Consider the following 21,618-nt stretch of genomic DNA (forward strand, 5'->3'; position numbering starts at 1 on the left):
TTGGTGTTCATATTCATATTAATATTCTTATTCTTCTATGACAAAAAAGTACAAGTGTTCATTTAAAGAAATAAACAGAGCAGTAAGAGATGTTTTTTTTTTTTTTAATTTTCCTTAGCCGAAGGCCGTATGTTTTCTGACCTGGGAGTTGGATAGTCCTGGCTCAGGGACTTTTTTGGACGCCCTGTGTCACTACTGCTTCTGGCCTCTTGTTGTCTTTTGGTGTGTTTGGTGTGTTTTCAGAGGTTTCACTCAAGGTCATATTGTTCATTTTCTTAACTAGGAGTCGGATAGTGCTTGGCGTCCAACTTTTTTGGCTGCTCTGTGTCACTGGTGCTTGTCCTGGCCTCTTGTTGTATTTCAGTGTGATTTCAGAGCTTTTGGTATCGCTCGAGGTCGTAACATCCATTTTCTCAACTTGGTCTTGGATAGACCTTGACAAAGAACTTTTTTGGCTCCTCTGTGTCACTGGTGCTTGTCCTGGCCTCTTGTTGTCTTTTGGTGTATTTTGAGAGTTTTTGGTATCACTCAAGTTCATATTGTTCTTTTTCTGAACTTGGAGTTGGATAGTCCTTGAAGAAGAACTTTTTTGGATGCTCCGAGTCACTGTTGTTTCTTTTTTCTCAGTGTCTACTCTCATCCTCTTTCTCTCTGGAGAGTAGCTCTCAGAGTTGTTTTTGCTGCCTTTGGAAATCTGACTGTATTGTCTTTTCAACACAGTTTTTCTTCACAGGTTCGTCTGTTTTTCCTTCTTGGAGAGCAGCTGTCGTCACTTCTGCAATTCTGTGCAACATAATTCGGGTCTCGCTTCCTCTTGAGTGGAAGCTGGAAATTTGTTTCATAGAAATGATAGAGTTGTTTTATTTTCTCAGTTTACACCCATGTTCATATTCGCGGTAGCTGCGAGGTTAAACTAATGGCTTTGTTTATAAAAGTACAACAGTGTACTGTTGGCTGTGAACACCGAGCCTTTATGGGGGCTAAACCCTGCCAAACGTGTCTGTAAACAGCTAGATTAACCTTAAGCCAGATAGATTCCGTTTTGTCTTAACCTCTGTCACTATGAACAGGATATAGTTAATATAGTTTACTCTAATTAAATACAGAGTAAACTGTATTATTTATATTCTGAATTACGTGTCCGTTGGTTACCACTGCTGACCCTGGGATATACAGTATAGCTAAAAAATAGTCTAAGAGACTATGCATAAAGAAAAAGAAAAAAATTGCACAATTCTAATAAGTCTGAAAGTCAATATTTGGTATGACCACATTTCTTCAACATAGCCTGGACTCTCTTAGACAAGCTTTCTTGTAATATCTTAAAGTAGGCTCCAGGAATAGTTATCTAAGATTCTTGAAAGACATTCAAAGCTCTTCTTTGGATGTTTTCTGTGTTTTTTCTGTTCCGGGTGTGAGTTTACTGCATGGGAAGTGTGTTTGGTATCATCGTCACACTAAAAAAATAAAGCCGGTGCCAGAAACACTCTTTCCGCACTCTTTCTGTGTTTCATGGTGCCTCAAATTCTGACAGCAGTTCATAACTCCATAAACTTTGCCAAGTTCCCCAACACCATGTGGCTTAAATGCAGCTCAAAAATAATGACAGAGCCTCCACTGTGTTTTACAGATGGCTGGACTCTGTACATACTGAAAATGATTTGAACCAAAAATCCGAACCAAAATGTTTGGAGTAATCACTCCGCAAGACCTGTTGCCACTGATTTTCAGTCTCGTTCTTGTGTAATTTGGCATACCTCAGCTTTTTCTCCTTGTTTTCCTTCCTCATGACTTCTTGACAGCCACCTTTTCCACAGACCATTTCTGATGAGGCTTTAGTAAACAGAAGATGGATCAATCTACGGGCCAGATCCATCTCGAATATCCTATGTGACGTCTTTGCTGGATTTATTTGTCTATTTCTAAAGGATATGATTTTCAGATACTGTTCATCTGCTGTAGATAATTTTTTTAGCCTTGCCACTTGTTCATTTTCCTCAAATATTGGCTAAAGATAGAATTTGATGTATTTATTTTTATCCGTTACGTGTAAAGACAACACTGCTTCCTCATTTGAGTTAGTTGCCTGTTTTAACCTTGAATGATTCATAAATCAGTATTAAATGGCTTATCAAATATACTTCCTAGAACATGGACAATGTACAAGGACTGGGCTGAAAATGGGTGGAAAAGCAGCCAATGCCCAGAGAAAAACTTTAGAAAAGCTGAAGAACTATTGCTCAAGAGTACTTAAAGTAATTAGTAATGTATAGCAATGAATGAATGGTTTCTATTATCATTACACATAGCGCAATGAAATTTGGTTTGGTTTGCTACTGAGAAAATAAATAAATGAACTAAATAAAAATACCTAAGTTAACCAGAATAAAGCGCATAAATTTAAAAAAAACGAGGTGTAGCTCAAGACTTTTGCACAGTACTGTATATATTATTGTATAAAATTGTGTGAACTGGGACCAGCTGTAAATGAAATTCCTCAGGTGCTAATTTGCAAAGTTTGTGGAGAGTATAAGTGGCAGACGACAGCGAAGAGGAGAGCGGCTCTCCATGCCTGCTCAGCTCACAAGGTGGAGCTGTTGGCCAGCACAGCGTGCGCACGGTAGTGTGCGCCCTTCAGAGACAAATGGGATTAAAACATCTTGTCTCATTAGCAGCGACCGGGAGACGAGCTCGAGTCTCGGAGTAGCTGTAAAGTAAGCTTTCTGCTCGGACAGCAGGCCGTGTTTGTACAGTAACAACAGCTACAGCTGCCACATGGCCGCAGGAGCCCGGAGTTGTGTGTAGAGAGGAGCAGGTCTCACAGAGCCGTGTCCGTCTCGGCTATTTCAGCCAGCTCCAGTCCCGTTACATGACAGACGCGCTTCTACCCACGTTGTTCACGGAGAGCTAAAAGCTGCCGAGTGGAAGGTTCGGTGTCAGATAACACGAAACGATGCAGTTACCGGCTGCTGTTTGAGAAGACGTGGAGCCGAAGATCTTCGGAGCGCACACTGATGTTATCCACAGAAATAAACATTATAGAGCACAATATTTTGGACTGAGAGGTCAAGCACGGTGTCAGGTAAGTTAACACGATTCGTGTTGTGTGCTTTTACTGAGATTTTTCTGTCTGTCAGTGTGATTTGTGAGTTATGAACGAGGATGAGTGGCGACCAGCAAAACTTTACAAGATTCATTTCACAAAGAGCTGAAGATGCGTCCGATGTGGTTTCGTGACACTCTTGTATTACAGTCTGTCAGGACAATGCAGCCGTCTTGGATTTATTTCTCAGTAAGCCAGTGAGAAATGACTGGTTCCTCCAGCCGCTAGAGTCAGCGGTGGATTAATAGTGGGAAGGATAAAGGAAACAAATGAGTAGCGATACCCCTCATCAATTATGCCAGACAGCTCAAGCAGACGCATTGTGTAAGACTATAAGAAAACGATTAAAAGTGGTTGGCCGCTGCTAATTTCTTTTTGCCCTGTGCCAAAAATACCCCTCGGTGCAGCTAATAAAATTGAAAAGCTTAAATATTGATTCAGCGCAATCAGTAGATGAATGGCCGAGTAGCCCATTGAGGACGGAGACAAACGCTTCCATGGTTACATCCAGGATCTCCAGTGTGATTACTCCGCTTTGTGTGGGTTTTCGCTCTCCCACTGAAATAAAACAACAACTGCCACACATGGTGAGCCGGGGGACCTTCTCATAGACTGACTAATCTATAGGCTTACTCGGGCCATAAGTAATCTTGGCATACTTTGAGTTGCGCACATGTGCTGCTACTGTTAAAGAAACGAGCGGCGCCTTTAGCCCCATTGTGATACTGCTTCTTTTTTGGGGGTTATTTTACGCAGATGGCTCCATAATTTACACCATTTCGTGGGGTGGGGTTTGCAGACCTTAAATAATTGAACATCTCCTCCTGATCTCTAATTGATTTGACATGATGTCATCTTCGTGCGTCCTTTGCAAATCTCTTTTGTTGCCTCCTCTGTGGTGTGGCCAGCAGAGTTAAATCCTTTTTTCTCACTGGGGAGGAAGGGTGGGGAGCTGTTTCTGTATCCATTCAGCGTCTACACCTGCTCTCCATCAGCTGTTTCTTCTGTGAATCTTTGTAGAAATTAGTAAAATGATTTAATCAATTTTTTCCCTCTTTTTTACAAAAAAGCAGAAGTTGACAGGGGGTTCACAGTTGTATTGTTTTTAACCTCCTCTCTCCATTCTCATCATTAGAAAGTCATATGTCAGAGTGAGTTTGTTTTTGCAGATTGGGGTTCTCTAAGATCCTCACTTGCTCAGAGGTCAGGTCCTTTGTTTGTCGGTGTTTATGTCATTGCCTGGCAGGGGTCAGCCCCCATTCGCCTGTGCAAGGGGCTGAATGTGATTCACTGGGCGGAAACTGTTTTACTGCTCGCCTCTCTTTCCTTCTGTCTCACCTCCCTAATGGCTGCACGGTACAAAGGGGGGCAGTGCCATAAACAGACTATTCATTCATGAAAGGTGTTGGACGGTTGCACGATGCAGAAAGGATGAGACCGATATTTTGTGGGGATGAGAGGTACTCTCGTTTTAGTGTGTGGGGATAGAGCGAAAGAGTGGATGAAGGCACCATGCAACAGGCTACCCCCACCCCCACACACCCCCCATTGAATCACTTGCTTCACAAGATATGTGAAGCACATCTTTTATCTATCTCTCTTTGATTGAATGAAATTTGTGGAGTTTAATTAGAACAATGCATGACGTGAAGGCTACTATCTGTGAACAGATGCCTGTGATCTTTTTGTTTGCTTTTATAAGCAGACGGTATAAAAAAAAGTTATTTTGTTTTCATCCACAGTTTTGTGCTTTACTAAACCATCTTTTTGCATGGTAAAAACACAGGATAGTAAAGAAATGTGTAAAGAAAAAGAGTGGATTCAGTCAGTATAAGTTAAAACTATTGTTTTATGGTCAGGTTGTCATTTCATCACCTTGAAAGGGCACCGACTTTGAAATGATCACGTCTTTGAGGCAGATTCTTATTCTTCACATTGAACTTGGCGTTATGCAAGGATCTGGTGTGAAACATGAAAACAAATTCCTAAAACAGTTGTTAGAATAAATGTTTTTGGGTCAATTTAAAGCTAAAATGCGAAAGGTTTCTCCATACCTTTAGTATGGAAAATATCCAAAAGACATGCAGCTCAATTTAACAATGTTTCCACTAACAATCAAAGACATGACTTTTTGGATTTAAGCTTTTTCTGTTTTGTGTATAGTGACTGGATTACAGTAATGAATAGGGACAATTTCTGACCCTTTGGGGTGAATGTCCTCAAGCAGGAGTTTTTTCAAATTGAACTCTTTCAGTTTTTGATATTATTCCAGTGTGTTTCATATCGATTACACAACAGCTGACACTGTGTTGGGAAGATCGTTTTAATAGGATTTTCATCTCCCTTAGGAGACATTGAAAAGGTACAGAGAACATAAAATGCAGGACAGTATTTGATTAAAAAAAGTAAATAAAGTAATCTGTACCGTTCATATTTGATGTTGAGATCTTGTTGTATGTCCTTTTGTCTAATTAACATTCAGCATGCTCCTTCTGGCTCCTCAGCAACAAGTGAGACTGGAGCTATGCTAACTTCAAATGTCGCCCTGCTTTTTATCTGAACGTTGATCATTATGTCTAATACTTCATTGCCTGGTCTGGTGAAGCAAGCTTAAGATTTTCTAAACTGACGAATTCGAGCCATGAATAATTGTCTTGAAATGTTCTCTCTCTGTTTTACTGTTTTGTACTTTGTTTTTAAAAAGTAATTTGACAGTTGGTGCTTACACACGGGAAACAGGATCATGGTTTAGTAGCTGTTGTCTTTGGAGCAAAGACACAGGAAAGCGGTGGCCTTTCAGTGATGTCCAGCAATCCTGAGGTCTCTTTAGCGGGCCTAACCAACCACATATTGTTCCCAGTGAGAGGATTCTAGTACGGTCACTGCCGTGAGCTCTCAGCTGTGACCTCTACATCACATTTCACAACCACAAGCTCATTACATACACACAGACACATACACACACACACACACACACTTGTACTTTTAGAGATATTGTTATAGTGTCTTCTCTAGGAGCGAAAAGGAGACCTTGTACTTGTTCATCTGTTGACCATCTCCATTCCAGGACTAAACTTGAACCTGACCTTTTTGGTGGTAAATCAGATAGATTTCAGAGCCTTTACTACCTGCTGTTCTAACTCTGATGCATGACCAGTTCTTCTAAAATGTTACAGAATTATCAATACAAAATATCAGTTTCGTTTTGTAGTATTTACACTACATTCAATTTTAGCTACATTTCTGTCCTTGCAAGTTCAAGCTGGTCTGTTTCTTTTTATCTAGCAAACAGCATGGAAAATCTGTGCACAGCAAAATTTCCTCAGATATCAAAACATAGGGAAAAGTACAAGAACATTCTGGAAGGCTGTGTCCTTTGTTTCACATTAGCTTGGCTAGACTTTGTACAAGTTAAATGGCGTTTTAAAGAGTACTGAAAACATTTTCTTTTCACCAGTCATCGAATAATGTGTTATTCCAAAGCTCCACAGATTTATTTGATGATTACATCTTTGGTTGTTCATTATTGATTCCATTCTTTTAAACATGAAGACCCCACCTGGATCCCTTTGTCTGGCGATAAATCCACACATGTTAAAATCCACGTGGAGCCATGTGGAAAGCATCCTGTGGTGCCCTCCGCCCGTGGTGCAAGTCACAGCCTCACATTTGGCTGGAAGGACATCATAGATATCTAACCTTATACTGTTTCTTTTTTGTAACCATCATTTCTCCTTTCTAATGACTTTACTTGTGTTAGGTGTGTCTGAGTCTGAAAGAGCGTGAAAAATAATGAGCTTCAGAAAAGCAGTGTCCTGTCCATATAAAACAAACCGATCGAAGTAGGTCACCAATGTTTTACATCTACAACTCCTGGAAAAACGTTTGGCATCACCGCTCTTAAGTTTTTTACTTTGAAGCACATACACAGACCACAGATATGATATAAAAACTACTTTTGTTTGATTGCTGAAGATTCTGGCTTCGTGAAATTCATGTAAAACAGGTCAGTTGTTTTTAAGATCAATGACATTTTTTCCAGATCAATCTGACAAAGAAATTATGCAAAATAATGTTGGCTGTTCCCAGTCACCCGTGTCTAAAATGTCTAAAAAGTATGGGAACATTATAAAAGGAAAATATACTAGTAGATGGAAGATGTCACAGCATCAGGAGAGAAAACTCAAAGCAATACTGTATGTCTTGAAAATGCACAAGTAAACTGATGAAAAGCAAATGGGGAGAAACATGTTTGTTTGTCATATACCTGAAATGGGCTGAATGAAATGGGATTTACATACAGAAAAGTGAAACTAAAACCAGCATTACCACCTAAACAGAAGAAAACAAGGTTACAGCGGGCTACAGGGAAGTGATCAAAGACTGCGTTTGATTGGTTTGGTTGAAGGCGATGTTTAGTTATGAATTACAGGTCTGCACTGGCCAAGGAGATTATGCTGGGACTTTAGTCTGGTGTCATTCCAGTGAAACATAACAATGACTGCCTGAGGAAAATAAGCAGACTTGTGTGTGAAATAAAAGACTAAGAGAGATACACATGCACACATTTTGGACACTTGTCTCATTCTGTCAATAGAAAACAGATTTGGTACATGGCATGCTTTAATCTGTCAAACAGTATCCGTGCTAGCTTGATACACAGTGTTGCTTTTCATTAATGAAGTACCTTTTTTTTTTTTTTTTTTGAATGAACATCCTTCAAGTGTGGTGATTCCATAGTTTTTTTTCTTTATTTATCCACTAACCCCCTAGTTTCTGTGTAAGACCCATCATTTTACATTTCATTTGCACAAACTTTCCTTCTTTGTTTATCTCTCACTGCTCTCATTGCGCCACTGTTCATCAAGTCAGAGGAATTCCTCGTATGTTTGTGTGGTTGATCCAAGCGTGCCCGAGAATGTGGTGGGTGTGTTTCTTTACGTAAAAAAATGTGCACATCCACTTTCTCTCATTGTCTGGGTATATGTTTAAAAAAAGGTTTTAAAAAAGCCAGAAAATTGTCATGTTTTGTTGTATGGACACTGGACAGGACCCACAAACATGAACACGTGCACCGTCTCAAATTCACTATTACATAATACGTTGGTTGTTTTGAATCACAACAAAGTTGATTAACAGCTTCATTTGAGCCATGATCACCATTTATTTTTACTGGTTTTGGTATTTTTCTCTAATAAATGAAATTTCTTGACCCGAGTCGTTCAGGAATTTGCTTCAGCCTCACCGTCTGGCCCTTAGTTTTCAAGAGGCTACAACAGCCTAAAAAAGGGGCTGTCCCACACCTACTGTAGTAAGGACGTGTATAGTGTGTGTGTCCTTATTTAAAAGTGATAGAGGAGAGCTGGGAGAATAGAAGGGAGTCTGAATGGGAAGATTTGGATTCTGCAGGAGAGGAGGCTAGCATGCCAAAAAGTGGGAGAAACAAAAAAAATAGAGAACTGTGGCAATGTCAGAAATGCACATAGAACACAAAAAGGAGCATGAGTGAACAAAAGCCTTGCTCCTTAAAATTGTGTGCTGGTCAGTGAATCGTAAAGTCCCGCTTCTTCTCCAATGAAAATACGCCCCCGTTCTGGGTTGCCTCTCTGTTTTGTGAACTCTTTTGAAATGCAATTAGCATTTCATCCAGGCCCAACCGGTTACATGCAAGGAAGTAATACCCTTTCTAATTTGGCCCTTTGGTCTGTGAAGCTATGGAGAGCGCAACCTTGTTTAATCCTCTGAAAGTGTTTTTCTGTCTGCCTCCAGCACTGTCTGTCATACAGGCTAATCAGTCAGCCAATGCTCAAACTGGAAAGCCCACTAAACTGCTCGCACACTGGTCCCTACTCAATTGGAACCACTTTCTTTTTTTCTATATCCTTTCCTTCACACTAAGAAGAAGAAAAATCTCTTGTTTTTGGTTGGGGACGCAAGATGCCATTGGCTCCACTTAAGAGCAGCCGACCACGGCCATATGGACAATACCTCAGGAGATTTCTCCCTCTCTGTGTTTCCTTTTTCACAGCAAAATGCACTTGATTGGCAGTCTCTTGCCCCTGAAGGAGAAATGCCTGGTTTGAAAAGTATCGTCTGACAATAGCTGGAGGGCTGACCTCATGCATTTTTGTTCTTTAGAAAAGTATTCATTGAACAGTTTTCTAAGTCCTCTAATGTGGAATGGCATAATTTTGTTGCAAATCAGCCCATCCTGACTTCACAAAAAACACTTTCTCCATTCTTGTTGGACTAATTTTAAGTTTTCTGTTTTTCCCCCTTCAAATAAATAGGATTCTTTTTTTCTTTTGCGTAGAGCCCTCCAAAATAAGCCCAGTGAGTAATGCCGAGTTTTTGTTAGATTTAATGATGTATGTTTTAACTCTACTCGCTTATTAAGTTTCTTAATTTCCTCACCCCAACCTCTCCGTATGGCGAGAACATTCACTGATCTAAAAATACATGTAGAAAGTACATGTGAAGTGCAATTATGGGCTTGTGAGTTGACCGGGAATGACAGCCGCGGCTACGCTGGGCTGAGAATGGACGGTGGGTGGTTTCTGACATTCGGCCCGACACACACTGGCCTGGTGGCATCACTTAGTGTGGAGAACAACTCCAACAGAGACCAAACCAATAAACAGATCAGAGGAGACTCTATGGTTTGGGGCTAAATACATAACAAATGCAAACTAGCATTTTACAGCAGCTACTCTATTAAAAGGAATATCCTGCTTATGTATATGAATTAAATTAAATGGTGATATTATTAATAGGTTTTTTATTCTGTTTTTGGTTTGTTTCATTTTTTGTTAAATGTGGTAGCCTTATATGAATTTTGGCAGCTCATTTTTAACCCAACTCTGCTTATTAAAGCTTAAATTATGAGTTGCTTGTATTTTGCATAACCTCTGAATAATAAATTGCTCAATCTGTCCACAGGGCACTTCCACTTTCCAGTGTTTACAACACTGAATGGTTGGTTTAGCAGGCTATAAATAAAGAGCAGTACACATAAAGGCTTAATATCAGCTCTTATGGTATGCCTCTTTGTCTGCCAAACCATCTGTCTGTTTGTCGCTGTTTACTTTATCTGTTTATCTTGATTAGTATCATTTATTCGGTCTATTTGCGTGGTCTGTCTTTAGTGTGAATTTTTACTGAGCAGACACACAAGCATTCCAGGAACACTGTTATATTAGTTGATGTTAATGACAGAGCAGTTTCTTTTTGTGGCCAGACTGACTCCAGATCACCAACCCGAGCTGTAAGATTGATGAATGAGATCCTACCACAGGCCTCCTTGTGTCAGAAATCTCTAGATGGCTTTGTGTTAGCATATGTGTGTGTATCCATGTGTGCGTTTAGTGAGCAGGCATATATATGTATATATATATATATATATATATATATACACACACAACCAACCACATAGCCTTCACCATGTCACCATGGGCGTCTCAGGCTCAGGGAAGCCTCGGGGCAGGGATGCTGCATGGGAAAGCCCTTGATTAAAACTCTACAGACTGTTATCCCACAATATCCTCAACCAAAAAGGAAGTAAGGGTATTGCTTTCCACTTTTACAACTTGCAGTACTAAGTAGTCTCCTCTAAATGATGAGAGGAAAAGCAGAGCGCTTGATTGTGGTTTCAGAGGCTAGGATTTTTTCTTTACTAAGCTTCCAGTAGCGAAAAGGGTTGACAGATGCTGTCTTTGATAAGTCGAAAAAGACAAATTTCCTATATATGAACAGAAGAGAAAAATTTAACTCAGTCACTGTCAAACATTAGAGTCTGTAAGAACACTGAAAAACTACTTGAGTTGAAGCCTGCAAGCTTCATGTACCTTGTGTCAGATATCAAACACACCCTCCAAATTTGGCTGTTTGTTTCAGCTCCAGAATGTCCTATCTGACCCTCACTGCTGCCTGCTGGTTCAACCCCTCCACCTCCTGAACACGTGCCTGTAGGGTCCAAGGGAAGGAATATTTTGGAGCCCAACTAATCTGCACTGCCCTAATAAACCATTGCAAACAGAAGTCATTTGACATAATATTTGACAGCATTTATTTCTTTAACTCAGTCACCTGACTTACTGCAGCTGACACACGGTGAATCTTGCACTGTCACGCTTACTACCACTGTAAAGTCTTAGGCTTATAATGAATAATTGATGTTAAAGATTACAACGCTGAGGCCACTGTCAGGAGAAACTCTAGAGATATCAGCAACAAGCTCTGACCCCAGGAGCAGCCCTGCAACCAGACACCTCCTCAGCACCTCTGATAGGGATATCCAATAGATCAGTCAGTGTGTGTGTGTATGTGTGTGACTGCAAATGATCCGATGTAACAGTTTTTTACGAACTGGGCTCCTAACACCAGGTTGCCACCAGTTTTCCTTTTGGTTTTTTTGCAAGAAGGGCTGAGAGGTGTTGGGGCCAGAATACCACTTCCTATCACAGATATTGTAGCTGTGATTCATCATGGTGCTTTTTATGTTTGAGCGTGTTTATTTGGGTATCAGGTGATGATGTATGCATTACTGTGATAACTAAAACAAAGTTTGTCTCCATGAAAAATGAACTTATGAGATGAGTGAATACTGAGTGATTGGATAGTGAACTCATGCCCCGTATACAGTAGAGCATATGTGTGTTGTTCCATTTGCCTTTGATCTGAGCTTAACTTTTGAGTGCTAAGCAATGTTGTAGCTCAATGTCCACATACTGAGATACTTTCCTGGCAAATCCTGCTTATGTAAAAGTAATCTGGAAGTATTATGCACTGCTCAGAAATGATTACAGTGAACAACAGGTTTAGGAATTTTTATTTTTTTTAAAGAATTATTCTGCATTGTTCCAGGCCAAAGGTTAATTTTTTACTTTAGCTTATTAGTGCAAAATTGTGCTTTACTATTTAGAAAACACTACATACTGCAGCGCTACCTATTTACTAGGTGCAGTTTGTGTTCCAGGAAGTAATGTAATGCAGTAGGAAGGAAAGTAAGTGAGTAGACCGTAGTCAGGATCATGGGGTAAGTCAATAAAAGCAAATTTGGATGTTCACATTGTACGGCCTCTTTAGTTGTGGGGCTTTCTGTGGCTTTATCTGTCAGATTTAAGAGCCCTCAGCTCAGCTGTCATCTTTTCAGATTTGGGTCCAAGATATTTGTGATGGACAGTGTGTTTTCTCTCCCGTGTCCTGGACTGTCACCCAGTTAGTTATCTGAGCTTTCAGACCGAGCTTTATGGATGCATGCTGACTTAGGCTGCTCTGCCAAATACATCAATATATGAAAACTGGTTTGTGTGTGTGTGTGTGTGTGTGTGTGTGTGTGTGTGTGTGTGTGTGTGTGTGTGTGTGTGTGTGTGTGTGTGTGTGTGTTTGCAAGAAAGAAACTGTGTCTCTGCGCACCTCTCTACATGAACTGTGACTCCCAGTCTTATCAATGTCAAAGGTCTGCGCCAGGCACTCCATGCCGCCTTTAGCTGTGACAGACAGATCCTAGGGGCCCCTTAAACCCCTGGGGTCAGAATTGGCACAATGCGTGATGCCAGCACAAAAACTGCCCTGCTGCTTATAGAACAGACCTGTGCCATCCACACAGCATCTGCTTTGTATTAGGCCCTTTGAAGGAAGTGCGGCATCTGGGTCAGTGGATGTGAAAGGGCTGCCCTCTGTTTTGACGTGGGGTTGCTAGGAGGGTAGAGGGTTGGATGCTTGCTAACATCCATCAAAAATGATGGTTTAAATAATGTGAGGCAATCATTGGGAAGGTTGGAAATGAGGTTTTGGTACATAACGATTGAGCAAAGATGTGGGATCTCAGACTATTTGAGAACTGAAAGCAATATAACATTGGAAGACTGAGACTGACTACGGTATGTTGCATTCTCTACAATAACACTTTGAAGATTTTCTACAAAGTTTACAACCTGTGGCCAGACCAAACTAGACATTTGGTGACTTTACTGTCTCATATAACTTAATTAGGCAGGCAAGTGGATACAATTGCACACACACACACACACACACACACACACACACACACACACACACACACACACACACACACACACACACACACACACTTACAAGTCAATTTCAGTGAGATGATACAACCAATAAGGTTTATGGTGTTTTACTCAAACTTTCGGTCAGTAATTCAATTGGTTTCCAACCCCAGGAACGAGAGCACGGCAAATAAGAGGATTTATTCAACCCGGGCCCCTCTTTGTCCAGCAACACACTCACCTCTGTTCCCCCTTAGCCTTACTCTCTGTTCCCCACTGTCCAGCTTTGTGACCCACCAGCTTTAAATCCCTTTTTGATGGATTTTCCAGCCATCTCTCCCTTCCTGGCATGTGTGTGATATATGCAACACCCCCCCGCACACAGACACAAAACACAAACTCTTAAAACGTGCAGTATTTGTTGTATTTGTCACAACATAAAATTTGCACCAGTTTATTCTGAGTGTATTCATCAGCCGATAACTTTTAATGCTGTTACAGTGATTTCTGCCATTGAAGTTGACATAATGACTGATCGATGGTCTCCATTTAAACATCCTCCCGTACTGAGAATTACTCAGATTGATTTAACAGTAATGGAACAAATGAAAAGTGGGGTATTTGCAATGCCCAACTTTCCCAAATGATTTCCGTGTATGAAAAAAAAAGAACCCAAACAGCATGACTTCATCCACTCTAGTTGCTGATGTTCTTTTTCAACCTTGTAATTAAGAGCAAATATTTTTTTAAAAGACCTTACGTGTTCATACTGTTAGCCAGGCTGTGTGGTGCAGATCATGAATGGGATGGGTAAAAGGCAACAAGGAGGACACAATCTGGCTTTAGGCTAGCTCCGCCCCACGCGTCATGCTGTGTTGTTTTGTTTTGTGAACCATGACAACTGTCTCAGCAGCTCCATCCAGCTTCTGGATTATTCTGCGTGTGAGAGCTAAGCAGGGGGTGACAGAGAAGAGAGATGAGAAAACATGACAAGATGAGAGAAGTGGAGAGCAGAGGGGTGTGGAGGACACAAACTAAGATGTGAGGATTGCTGGAGGAAGCAGGGGAGTCGCAAAATAATTAGAGAGAGGGAGAAAAGACAGAGGTGGTAATGCAGAATTGCACGGATTGCAGGGCATGACTTTTGATTCATGTGGTGAAGAACTGTAAACTCAAATGCAACTGCTTTAGCAGTTATGACAACATGAGGACAACAGGCATTGGACTTATGGGATACTGTTGTGAATCATTCAGACCACAATGACCAAAAAGCCTGCCAGGCTCCACATTATAAAAGGCAGCAGGCCTTCTGAACATCTGGCTATTCAGTATTGCCTATAGCACATAACAGTTGTAATGTGTGTATGTTTACATTTTAACATCAGTAATGTTTAATGTAAAAAATAGGTTTATTTTTGTAAACTCTGTATTTGTTTTTAGAGTTGTTTTTGTATATGAATAAGGATTTTTGATCTAAATAAACTTGTGTATTCTAAATAATTGTTTCCCCGATATGTGAATCACTTTCTCAGTAATGACAAATTTTGATGTGATGATTGTTTATTCAGAATTGGTCCTGTAGAGAACATATCAGCATTATGTACTAAATCTGAAGTATGTTTGTGTGTTATTAAGTATTATATTATTATTATTATTATTAACTTCTTTACATGTAAAACTCTTATTTCTTTCACTGCACATATTTTATCTGATTTGCTGCATTTTTCTCAATATTTTCTTCCATGTGCTGGCAGGAATGCTCCCTGCCTTCCTGCTAGCTGGGTTGATTCTGGCTCTGTCCATCCGTGGCACTACATCAGAGTCGGCCACGCTGCGGTTCCTGGGGCAGACTGACTTTGTTGTCAACGAGAGCAGCGCAGCTGTGGTCCGCCTGGTCATAGAGAGAGTGGGAGACCCAGTCAATGTGACAGCTTTGGTTCTGGTAGGATATGAAGCTATCATCTAGTGATATGTTTCTAATATGTGCATAGGTTAGCAACTGTTGGTGCTGTGAACTTACAAATAATATAGAAATTCACAACAGTTCACAGCAGTGAGTGAAAATTACTGAACAATTCTGCAGCCTGTTGAATCATTTAGCCTGTTCTGTCTGTACAGTTAAACATATAAGTGTCCTTATTCTGGGAAAGTTGACCTTCACATCAGGTGAACTTCAGAATCAGTAACTGTTTTGTCTATAACAAACAACGTTGATGATATAAAAGTCCCACTGTGTCAGCAGAAACTCAGTTGGAAATGAATGGATTTTGGCTTTACATCGTCTACATGTAGCCCAGTGTCAGCTGCTCACAGTTGGTGTCTGGAAATACGAACTGGCGGTGCGATGAAGAGTAGTTTTAGGGTTTTGTTTTGTGATTCTTGATATCTTTACCATATTTCTTGTTACATTAATTTTTATACCAAGAGCTGCATTGCTGGTTAAAATACTGTTTAATGTCAGACTTCCATCCAGCAACTAACAGAAATAGATGCTCAGGAAACTCTTGCTCAAGCAAGTCCAAGTATAAATGAATTTTCTGAACTGAGCCTGCAAGTTCAGGCCTGGAGTATGCTAGTGGCACACTTTGACATGAATATAAAAATATAGGTAAACTGAAAAAAAGTGAAGTTAAAATGTGTTGTCATGTTTCATTCAGCTAGAGGGAGTTGACACCGGGGACTTTGAAGCCATTAATGCTGCAGCCTTCCTGCTGTCCAGTGAGTCCAGTAAGACCATCTTTATTGCCGTGAAAGATGACGACTTGCCTGAAGCCGATGAGACGTTTACGTTCAACCTCATGTTACAGGTGAGAGCCCATTGCTTCTCTGCGAGTTGGTGTGTGTCACTTTCTTCTCGTCCCTCAGTACTGCGCTTCAGTGTGCTACTTAATTAATCTAAGATGAAAAATAAGGCGAACACATGGCCTAAAAAGCACGGCTACGTCAGTGTCAGATTTTGTGAAAGATGTGAAAATGATCTTAAATGGTACATATTACAAATCTTTTTCAAACCAATTGCCATCACAGTTCTGGATGACTTAAGCCTAGAGACTATCTCCATGGTTTCATGTATCCTTGATGGGCTGGCTTTGGCTGGTCTTGTTGTCTGCCCATCTTGTCCCTCACTTAGAGATAAAGGTCATTTGAATCCCCTGCGTTTGGCTGGTTGTGGGGGTGACTATCCCGCTTTTCCCTGTCGGCTCAGCTTTCTTTAAAAAAAAAAAAAAAGACAAATCCTAAAAGAATTGTTATACCCTTTCATTTTAGATGGATTTATTATTGTTGGGCTACTCTTATTCCGTTTAACACAACAAGTTGTCTCATAAAGTTACCTTCCTTTTCTTTTCTCTGTGTATGGGAGTGAAACTAACACACACACACACACACGCACGCACGCACGCACGCACGCACGCACACACACACACACACACAGTAAAGCTGAGGGTAGAGACGCAACAATGGAAGCAAAGCACAGTAGAGATTCCTACATTGTTGTGAAATGCAATGAGTGTACACAAATATGCTGAAATAAGTTAATTCATTCATTCATTAATTGATCATTTATTCCATGTGGGTTTTTTTTCCTTTTGGCTCCCTCTCCTAAGGCAATTGTAGGGGAAACACCCCAGATTGTGAGACTGTAGTCTAAATTAAGAGAACAGCAACAATTCTAAACATCTGTCAGCAAGAGTGGCTTTCTTCACATCAGTCGTTCTCGATTTGACGCTTTTGTGACCTCTGGTTAACATTCGGTAGCAAAACTCAATTTTTAGCCTGCTACTAGAGTGAAAGACCAAATGAGGCGACCACTTTTAGCCCTTCTATTTACACTACAATGAGACAAAGCTTTGGCCAAATATAAGCCTGTCAGCTTACTGGAGTTATGTCTGGAGTACAAGTATGCGCCACAAAAGGTGTCATGGATTAAACACAAGAAAATAAAGGGAAAATCAGGGCCATAGTTATTATCACGCTTCAGTGTATAAAATCTGTTACATTGCTGGTTGACTATGACAGGAAAAGATTTGTTTTTACAGAAACAGTGTTGAGTCGTTGCAGATCAGAGCAGGTGCAGCCTAGCAGCACAGCGCAAAATTACAGAAACACATAGCGGATCATGGCATAAAAGACTTGGCATGGTTGATTTACAGCGCCATACTTTCAACAGTGTTGTTTTTCAAAGTTTCTAAAGTGATTTTTTTCTTTACATGAGTGTGTCCACATAAGTGCGTGTGGATTTGTTGTCTGTGAGCTGACGTGCTACAAGGGCTCAGCATCAGAAAGAATGTTAGAGTCTAAAAAAGCCCCAAGACACGAATGCAAGAGGCTTAAGTAGTTTTTTTTATTGTTTTTTTTTTTTTTTTTTTTTGCCTTGGCTTGCGCTCACCTTTACATGTGGAGACCGAAACATGTAGTGGTTTTGATAAGAAGTTTCAAATGCACTTTGTTTGGCTGAGAAAACTTAAAGAGATATAACACATGCTTTAGTGGAGAAATGTGTGTTTCTGTTTATAATACTATGACAAGAATGTAATATAGTTGGTCATTTTCCAAAATACCTGCAGTGAGTGCATATCCAGATGTTTGAAAGTTGTAAAGGGAATTTTGAAGTTTTGGTGGATGTCAGAACTGTTGGGTCTTGTAAAAACATATTTAAGCTCACTAATGGAAACCCTGGAAACACCATGTAAAAGTGTGTTGTTGTTGTTGTTTTCTTTTGAATCCTGTCTTGGAAAAAAATAAAACCTTGCAGATCATCAGTAAACACTTAGGCGTAAGCCCTGGTAACTCATGGTGTGATTTTAGGCCTGCTGGGATGTTAAGTCTTTCTGGTCTAGCACTGAATCAGAGAGAAGGGTACAAATCCTGAAAAGGTTTCCTGCAGAGAGCTAACCTGACAAATCAACTGGTCTGAAACCAGTACTTCCTGTCTTTGTGCCCTCTCACCAGTGCTTCTCGGTGGGAACACAGGAATGTAGTGTAGCCCGTAGATAAGGCAGTCGGTCTGGCTGTCCACATGAGGATCAGGATTACCTTTGGTAGGGGGGGAAGATAAAGGAGTGTTAATATAAATACGCTATAATCTTTGCTTTATCTAAACATTTCTATTCTCCTGACTTTTCAGAGTTCCTCAAATGGTGTTACAGTGGGGACACCAAAAAAGGCAACCATCACCATACTGTCCAATGATAACGCCTTTGGAATAATTGCCTTCAACTCAGTAAGAAACTTTCCATCCACCTTCATCCTGTCTTTGCTGGTTCACCAATTTACAAACTTAAAAAAACGTAAAAAAAAAAACTGGAAACCAAAGGATTTAAGCACTTTAAATACAGTGACTTAATAAATTACTTGTTTGCTAATAAAAATAACGACAAGTATCTTAAAAAAAATAAAATAAAACAATATATATATATATAATACAGAAAAAAAAGAGTATGGATATCTCAAAATTAAATACAATAATTTAAATTAAATGTAAATGTTCTCTTGGTTCTCTTGTTACATGTGTAAAGAGGCATTTTGCTCGCTTCCACTGCCAGATTGGGGTTCAGTTCAAATGAAATGTATTACCTGTTTTTGTTTGCTGCTGCAAATGTTACATTTCCATTTATTCTTAATTTGGATGGTTCTAATTGTCAATGAATGAAGTAGAATGTAAGCTGATTAAAGTTCTGTTTTGATGTTTTCTTTCTTTTTATCTCAGACTGAGGAGATCATAGTTGATGAACCCAGAGGAGGGAACCGTTACGTGCCTTTAACTCTAATTAGAGAAAAGGGAACATACGGTACTGTGACTGTAAATTTTGAGGTGAGATCATGTGAATAATATTAGCATACCTAAGGGACTTTTGTGTTTCAAGAACTAACAGTGTCTAACAAATCAGTGTTGCATGTAGCTTGTTAGATGCTTTTATAAATTAATCCCACTGCCTTAAAGACACTTGTGGATTCAAGAGTTTAGATTATTTAGATACAATGAGCAACATCTATGTTTAATAAATAATGCAACTGCTTTGTGTTTCATAGTAAGGATAAATTCACATTCATTTTGAGCTCATGGATTGTCAAAGTAGGAATATCACTGGGGTTATTCTCCTTCCTGTCTTCATAGATCGCTGATGGTCCCAACCCTGCCAGTGAGGATCTCAGTCCCGACAGTGGAAACATCACTATTCCTGTAGGCCAGGCTGTAGTGCACTTCACTGTACTTATTCGGGATGACCAGGTATTGAACTGATTGATTACACTGGACCAATTAAGTTTCTTAAAAATCTGTCTCTATAAATTGTTTTACTGCACTGGCAAAAGTTTGAAGTTTTGAAATTCTTTTAACTGTAAAATAAAGTGTACAGCATTTTTCCTCATCTTTTTTGCTACATACATGTTTAGAGTTTTGAATGGTATGTGTTTTGCTTTCTCTGTGTACCAGGTCCCAGAGGATGATGAAGTGTTTTCAGTAAGACTAACTGGTGTAGCAGGGGGAGCTCTCCTCAAGCCCAACGCCAGCAGTGTTCGGCTGAGAATCCTGCGTAATGACAGCCCTCTGCGGTTCTCCCACACTGTCATGGCAGTACCAGAGTCTGCGGCAGTCATTGCCCTCAATGTGACCAGAGGTCGATTGACTGAGGATGGACCACTCATTGGCTCTGTTGACACTGAGGTTGTGTTCTTTAAACCTAGTTTTTCATGTTTACATAGTCTTTTACTGCAAAAGCACTCATATACACACAATCAACAACTTATATGTAGAGAAAACAGAGAGCATTTGTCTAATTTGTATGAAACATCTGGACTCTACTGTCTTTAGGTTTCTGTAGATTACATGGTGGTGAGTGGTGAAGGCCTGGGCAGTGCCACACCAGCTGTGGATTTCTTCGATCTACAGCCAGTCAGAAGAGTTACATTCCCTCCATTTGTCTATAAAGCTAGCCTGCTGTTCAACATCAGTGATGATAATGTGCCAGAACTTGCAGAGTCCTTCCATCTGGTCCTCCTGGAGGACACGATCAGAGGAGATGCTGTGCTGGTATCGCCTAACTCTGTGCAGGTGACCATCGAGCCCAATGACAAACCTCATGGTGTCCTCTCAATCAGCAGCAGTGCACTGGTTCAGCCAATCAGCATCAATGAAGATCTGACACAGAGGTAGCATTGTTTTCTCTATAAATGGGTACTATAAAATTTGTTGTATAATCTAAATCAGGGATGTCAAACTCATCTTATATCGAGGGCCAAAAACAGCCCACTCTGACCTTAAGTGGGCTGGACCATTGAAGTGTAAAGAAGTTAAACTACGAATTTAATCCCTAAGATAGCTTAATATAAGAAAATAACTGCGGTTTCAGCATGTGTAGCATGAATGGCAATGAAGTAGATCTTTATCAGTAGGAAAAGCTGTAAAATGTTTTAAAATACATTTAAAAGTCTGAACGTCTATGCCCTCCTCTAGAATTTCCAAATCTATCCAGTGGGGCAGATTGTGCTGATTCTGGTCCCCGGGCCTTATGTTTGACATCCGTGATCTAACTCCTCTTGTGTTACATGCTAGCTAAATCTAAACGCTAATGTAAAAATAAAATCAACCATTTACATCCAAGATTATCACTCCTCCAGATATGATGGCATCGTTATTGTAAGAATCGGAGGCAGCTATGGTGAAGTGTCTGCCAACTGGTCCATCAGCAGAAACTCCAGTGATCGTTCACCAGTGTCAGATGATTTGAGGCCTGAGGTGGGGCAAGTAAGATTTGCTGCCGGTGACAAGACTGCTATTATTCCAATAAACATTGTAGCTGATGATCAACCTGAAGAAGCAGAGGCCTTCGTTTTCAAATTGCTGCCTAGTACAGTAACTGGAAATGCTGAGGTTGATGAACCCATGGAGGTGAGTTTAAAAGACGTATTTTTTCAAATCAATGAATTAATTAAATTTTTTAGGATTATGGATTATTTATATTATTATTTATTAGGATTATGTTGGGGTATGTAAGAAAAAATTAGCTGCACTTGTTAGGGAACGCATGTTGCATGTGTTTTGCATGTGTGTGACCTACTGTAAGGCACAGTGGCAAACTTGGCACATGCTGCAAAAGTCGACCCCTTAGTGTGTAACTTTGCTCTGTGGGTGTTCCCTTAATGTGGCTGAATCAAAACAAAGTCGAAACAGGCGGCACACTCTGAGTGGGGTGTTTCTGTGGGGGGGTTTTTTAAGCACGGATGAAATGGTGACACGTTTTTATTGCTTCCATCTTTGTCCAAGCCTCTTGGCTACATGTGAAAGCAGTGGGCAGATCCAAGACTTGTTTATGTTCAAGGCATTAGATGGGACTATAGGGCCTGTTTGCCATGTGTGCAGAACAAGTTTGCTCAGAAGAATTTTCTCGATGCATAAGCAAACAAATATAAAAGAAAGTTCATGACTGCTGTCAGTGAAGTTGCAGATCCTGTATCACATTCCAAAAACGGAAATATGCACATCACACTGTGCTTTAAATCAGT

At 40.2% G+C, this 21,618-nt stretch overlaps 1 protein-coding gene across 1 annotated transcript in view; it reads left to right on the forward strand.

Moving 5' to 3' along the window:
- Positions 1-2,749: 2,749 nt before the first annotated feature.
- adgrv1 (adhesion G protein-coupled receptor V1) overlaps positions 2,750-21,618 on the forward strand; it is a 127,571-nt gene continuing 108,702 nt past the window's right edge. The window contains exons 1-9 of the mRNA XM_086313987.1: positions 2,750-3,082; positions 14,871-15,058; positions 15,774-15,923; positions 18,242-18,337; positions 18,824-18,928; positions 19,232-19,345; positions 19,550-19,780; positions 19,928-20,265; positions 20,734-21,004. Coding sequence (XP_086170113.1) covers positions 14,873-15,058; positions 15,774-15,923; positions 18,242-18,337; positions 18,824-18,928; positions 19,232-19,345; positions 19,550-19,780; positions 19,928-20,265; positions 20,734-21,004 — 1,491 coding nt within the window. The 5' untranslated portion in view covers positions 2,750-3,082; positions 14,871-14,872. The remainder of the gene's footprint in view (positions 3,083-14,870; positions 15,059-15,773; positions 15,924-18,241; positions 18,338-18,823; positions 18,929-19,231; positions 19,346-19,549; positions 19,781-19,927; positions 20,266-20,733; positions 21,005-21,618) is intronic.

This window comes from Aulonocara sp. 'chitande type north' Nkhata Bay, linkage group LG12, assembly GCF_057382095.1.
Source record: "Aulonocara sp. 'chitande type north' Nkhata Bay isolate Kocher_YH1m ecotype deep benthic linkage group LG12, A_spYH_male_GT1.1, whole genome shotgun sequence".
NCBI classification, from domain to species: domain Eukaryota; kingdom Metazoa; phylum Chordata; class Actinopteri; order Cichliformes; family Cichlidae; genus Aulonocara; species Aulonocara sp. 'chitande type north' Nkhata Bay.